General features: G+C 49.4%; 1 protein-coding gene across 1 annotated transcript in view; it reads right to left on the reverse strand.

The window, feature by feature from the left end:
• Positions 1-3,388, reverse strand: part of ERMP1 (endoplasmic reticulum metallopeptidase 1) — a 37,609-nt gene extending 34,221 nt beyond the window's left edge. The window contains exon 1 of the mRNA XM_004706518.3: positions 3,369-3,388. Coding sequence (XP_004706575.2) covers positions 3,369-3,388 — 20 coding nt within the window. The remainder of the gene's footprint in view (positions 1-3,368) is intronic.
• Between the last annotated feature and the right edge of the window lie 592 nt (positions 3,389-3,980).

Below are 3,980 nucleotides of genomic sequence, written 5' to 3' on the forward strand. Positions count from 1 at the left end.
ACTCCGTCACCTCGCTCCTAGTGAGGGGCTCCGGACCCCTAAACATTGGGCTGCTAATGTCCTGGTTGGGGGTTGAAGCCCACCAGCGGTTCCCAGGGAGGAAGTTGAGGCTAATCTGCTCACCAAAAAAAAAAAAATCCTATATAAACTCTGGGAAACTAAAAGTCACTGTGAGCCTGAAGTGATTGGATGCATCTTCGGTTTGATGTCCAGCCTCATCACCAGGACAGCATGGGTCAACCAGGGCACAGTAAGCACCAATGAAACCCACAATATTCCTCTGGTTCCTTGAGGCTTCCCCACCCCTCACTATCATGACCCCAGTCCTGCCTTTCACGGGGCGAGACCAGAGTATGTGCACACATACAGATAAGAGATAAGAGCTCAGGACACACAGAAACCAGGAACAGGAATGGGAGTAGCAATGATACCAGGAGGGCAGGGGAAAGGTGGGGAGAGGAAGGGAGGAAGGGGGAACAGATCGCAATGATGGACACATAAACCACGCACCACACACCCCTTGAGGACAAACAACAGAAACCGTGGGGGGGAGACAGCAGTTGATGTATGATATGAAAATAATAATTTGTAATTTATCAAAAGGACACGAGAGGTGGAGAGGGGGGAGGGGAAGAGGAGCTGATACCAAGGGCTTAAGTAGACGGTAAATCTTTAGAAAAATAATGATGGCAATATATGTACAAGTGTGCTTGATACAATTGATCTATGGACTGTCATAAGAGCTGTAAGAGTCCCCAATAAAATGATCTTTTTAATAAAATTAAAAAAAAATAAAATAAGCTCACTTGGATTACTAAAAATTATTTTTAAAAAGTTGAGGGCTGTGAAGAAAAATGGGACAGGTCCTTGTGCCAGCTGAGGCTGCTGCTCTAAGTAGGGCGATGGGGGAAGACCTCTCTCCAAGGTGACATTGGAGGTGAACGAAAGGAGGACCAGGAGGAGAGCGGGTGTTGCAGGCAGAGGGAAGAGCAGAGCTGTGGAGTTCACAAGAAGCATCAGTCGGGCCTGTGGCAAGAGGAAGAACTCAGAGAAATGGGCAGGACTCGGGGACAGGGGTGCCCCTTTGACCACAGGTGTGAGTGCGGCAAAGGCAGAGGTGGTTTTGAGAGGTGGAAAGACATGTTCGGAATTCTGTTCGATCAAACTACTCAGGTTCTCATCCTAGGCTACGGACATACCTAGATAATAATAGCTCGTAAAAAGCATTGAACTGGTTCTGCGGGTGAACGGTTGGAAGACAATTTTGATCGGTCCCTTGATGTGAAAAGTAGGCGCCGGTGGTTTGAAGTCCGTGCCTTGTTCTCACCCCTCAGGTCAGGTCGCTTGTAAATAATGGGACAGCCCTGGGTCATTGCAGGGGAGGTGACTCACTGGGCTGGTCAGACCTTTGTACTTACCTAACTCATCCCTCCAGCACGGCAAAATGAGCTATAGATTGATCAACAGCAAGAGAGGTAAGCTGTCCCAGGTCCCTTCTGCTTTCCAACCCATCCTCTGTGCCAAGTCAATTCCAACTCACAGTCGCTCCAAAGGGCGGGGCAGCACGGTTGGTTCCCTAGGATTTCTTTGCCTTGAAGTCTTTACAGGAGCAGACAGTCTCCCCTTTTTTTCTGCGGAGAGGCTGGTAGGTTTGAACTGCTGATGTTGTAGTTAGAAGCTGAATGTTTTACCCACAGTGCCACCAGACCTCCTTAAAAAATGCAGGGCAATCTAACTCAGAAGCAACAAAGCCCACATGGAAGAAGCACACCAGCCTGTGTGATCACGAGGTGTCGAAGGGATCCAGTATCAGACATCAAGGAACAAAAAATCATATCATTGTGAATGAGGGGCGGGCAGATTGGGGACCCGACGCCCATCTATAGGCAACTGGACATCCCCTTACAGAAGGATCGTTGGGAGGAGAATGAGCCAGTCAGGGTGCAGTGTAGCAACGATGAAACATACAACTTTCCTCTAGTTCTTAAATGTTTCCTCCCTGCCCTCCCACCCCACTACCATGATCCCAATTCTACCTTACAAATCGAGTACACCAGAAGATGTACACGGGTACAGATAGAAACTGGAAACACAAGGAATCCAGGACAGATGATCCCCAAAAGTACAAATGTGCTTGACATAATGGACGTATGTATGAATTGTGATAAAAGTTGTGTGAGCCCCCAATAAAATGATTTTTTTTTTAATGCAGGACAACCAGAAGTACTGAGCGCCCTGCGGCTGAGTGGATTCCTACTCATAGAGATGCCATATAAGATTTCTGAGTCTAAATCTCTACCAGAGGGGACATTCTTAACATGCTCCCCGAGAAGCCGCTGGCGAGTTTGAATTGCCAACCTAGAGGTTAGCAGTCTGCCACTACCTGACCCTGTGTTTTGTCCTCTCCAGAATCTCCTAGTAACGTGGCCAAGGTGAAAGGAAGGCTGGAGAGCTGTCACCATTCAAATGGATCACCCTGTTCCTGTCTCACACACAGGCCTTCCCACACATCCTGTGTGCCTTCTTTCTTGCCACAGACCCTACTATGACACTGGTATGATAGTTCCCTGGGACTGGAGTGGGCAGAACCATGCCCTTTATCTGAAGCTACGGTGGCACTGAAAGCCAGTCAGTGTCAAGCCAAGAGGTGAGAAGCAAGACCAAACTGGTTGCAAAAGCAAGAAGCCGACATCAAAGGCTGACAGGCAGAGAGTTCAAAGGACCGGAAAATGTAGGACTTCAAGTACAAAGACGATCATGAGGACTGGCGCTGTTGCCTCCAGCTGGGTCCTATGTACTCAATGAGGTGGCACAAGGAGAGCTAGTTTTGTTGAAAGGATCAGGGGTAGGGTCATAGCTCGGTCCACCGGAGATCATTGGTTGGTTGGTTATTTTTGGTTTGAGTTTCCATCTCTTAAGGTTAAAGCTGGAGCCTCGGGCCGGTAGACAATGGTCTTCCCAACCAGGAAGCTCTGCAGTGGACCATCGTGGGCACAGAACCAGTGTGGGCCGCGGGGAGCCCTTGCACAGCCCAGGCAGCCTGAGAGTGATGGGTGATGGCAGGAAAGAGGCACGGAGCCCAGACTGGTGTCTGCTCTTCCTTCAGATCACTTCAGTTCCTGGGACCTGGGCTGCCGGTGGGCAGTCTCACCAGCCCTTTAGACTCAGAGAGGCAGCATGGGTGCGTCTGGGGGCCACGTGAGCCACTCGCCATTGTGCCACTCTGACTCATGACAACCCCAAGTGAGTGGAACGGTACCCCAGAGGACTAGTGTTCAGCGCTGGTTCCCCTCCAGTAGACTGCCAGGTCTTCCCCCAAGGCACCTCAAAGGGGATTAGAACCTATGACCTTTTTTGGCACCGCCTACCACATGAAGAACACCAACATCCTCACAACTGGACCCATAAGTAACATCTTCATAAACAGAGAAAGATTGGCGTTGTCAGGAAGGAGGGGGAAAAGAGGAGCTGATACCAAGGGCTCAAAGAGAACGTAAATGTTTAGAAAATGATGATGGCAACGCATGTACAGATATGCTGGATACAATTGATGTATGGAATGTTATCCCCCCACCCCCCATAAAGCGAGTCTTAAAGATAAATAAATAAAAAGATCGGAGTTGTCAAGGATTTCATCTTGCTTGGATCCACAATCAGTGCTCATGGGAGCAGCAGTCAAGAGATAAAAGACACATCGCAAGGGGTGAATCCGCTGCACCAGACCTCTTGAGAGTGTTGAAAAGCAGGGAGGTTCCTTTGAGGACTAAGGTACGCTGGACCGAAGCCATGGTCCTCTCTGTCTCCTCTTGGGCACGTGACAGTTGGACACTGAATAAGGAAGACTGAAGAAGGATCGTGCGTTTGAATGACGGTGCAGGAGAAGATTGAACGTACCATGGGCCGCTAAAAGGACACACGCATCTGTCCTGGAAGCAGGACAGCCAGAACGCTCCTCACAGGCAAGGATAGTGAGTGAGACT

This window comes from Echinops telfairi, unplaced genomic scaffold, assembly GCF_000313985.2.
Source record: "Echinops telfairi isolate 266 unplaced genomic scaffold, ASM31398v2 ScPeMD7_25;HRSCAF=90, whole genome shotgun sequence".
In the NCBI taxonomy this organism is placed as follows: domain Eukaryota; kingdom Metazoa; phylum Chordata; class Mammalia; order Afrosoricida; family Tenrecidae; genus Echinops; species Echinops telfairi.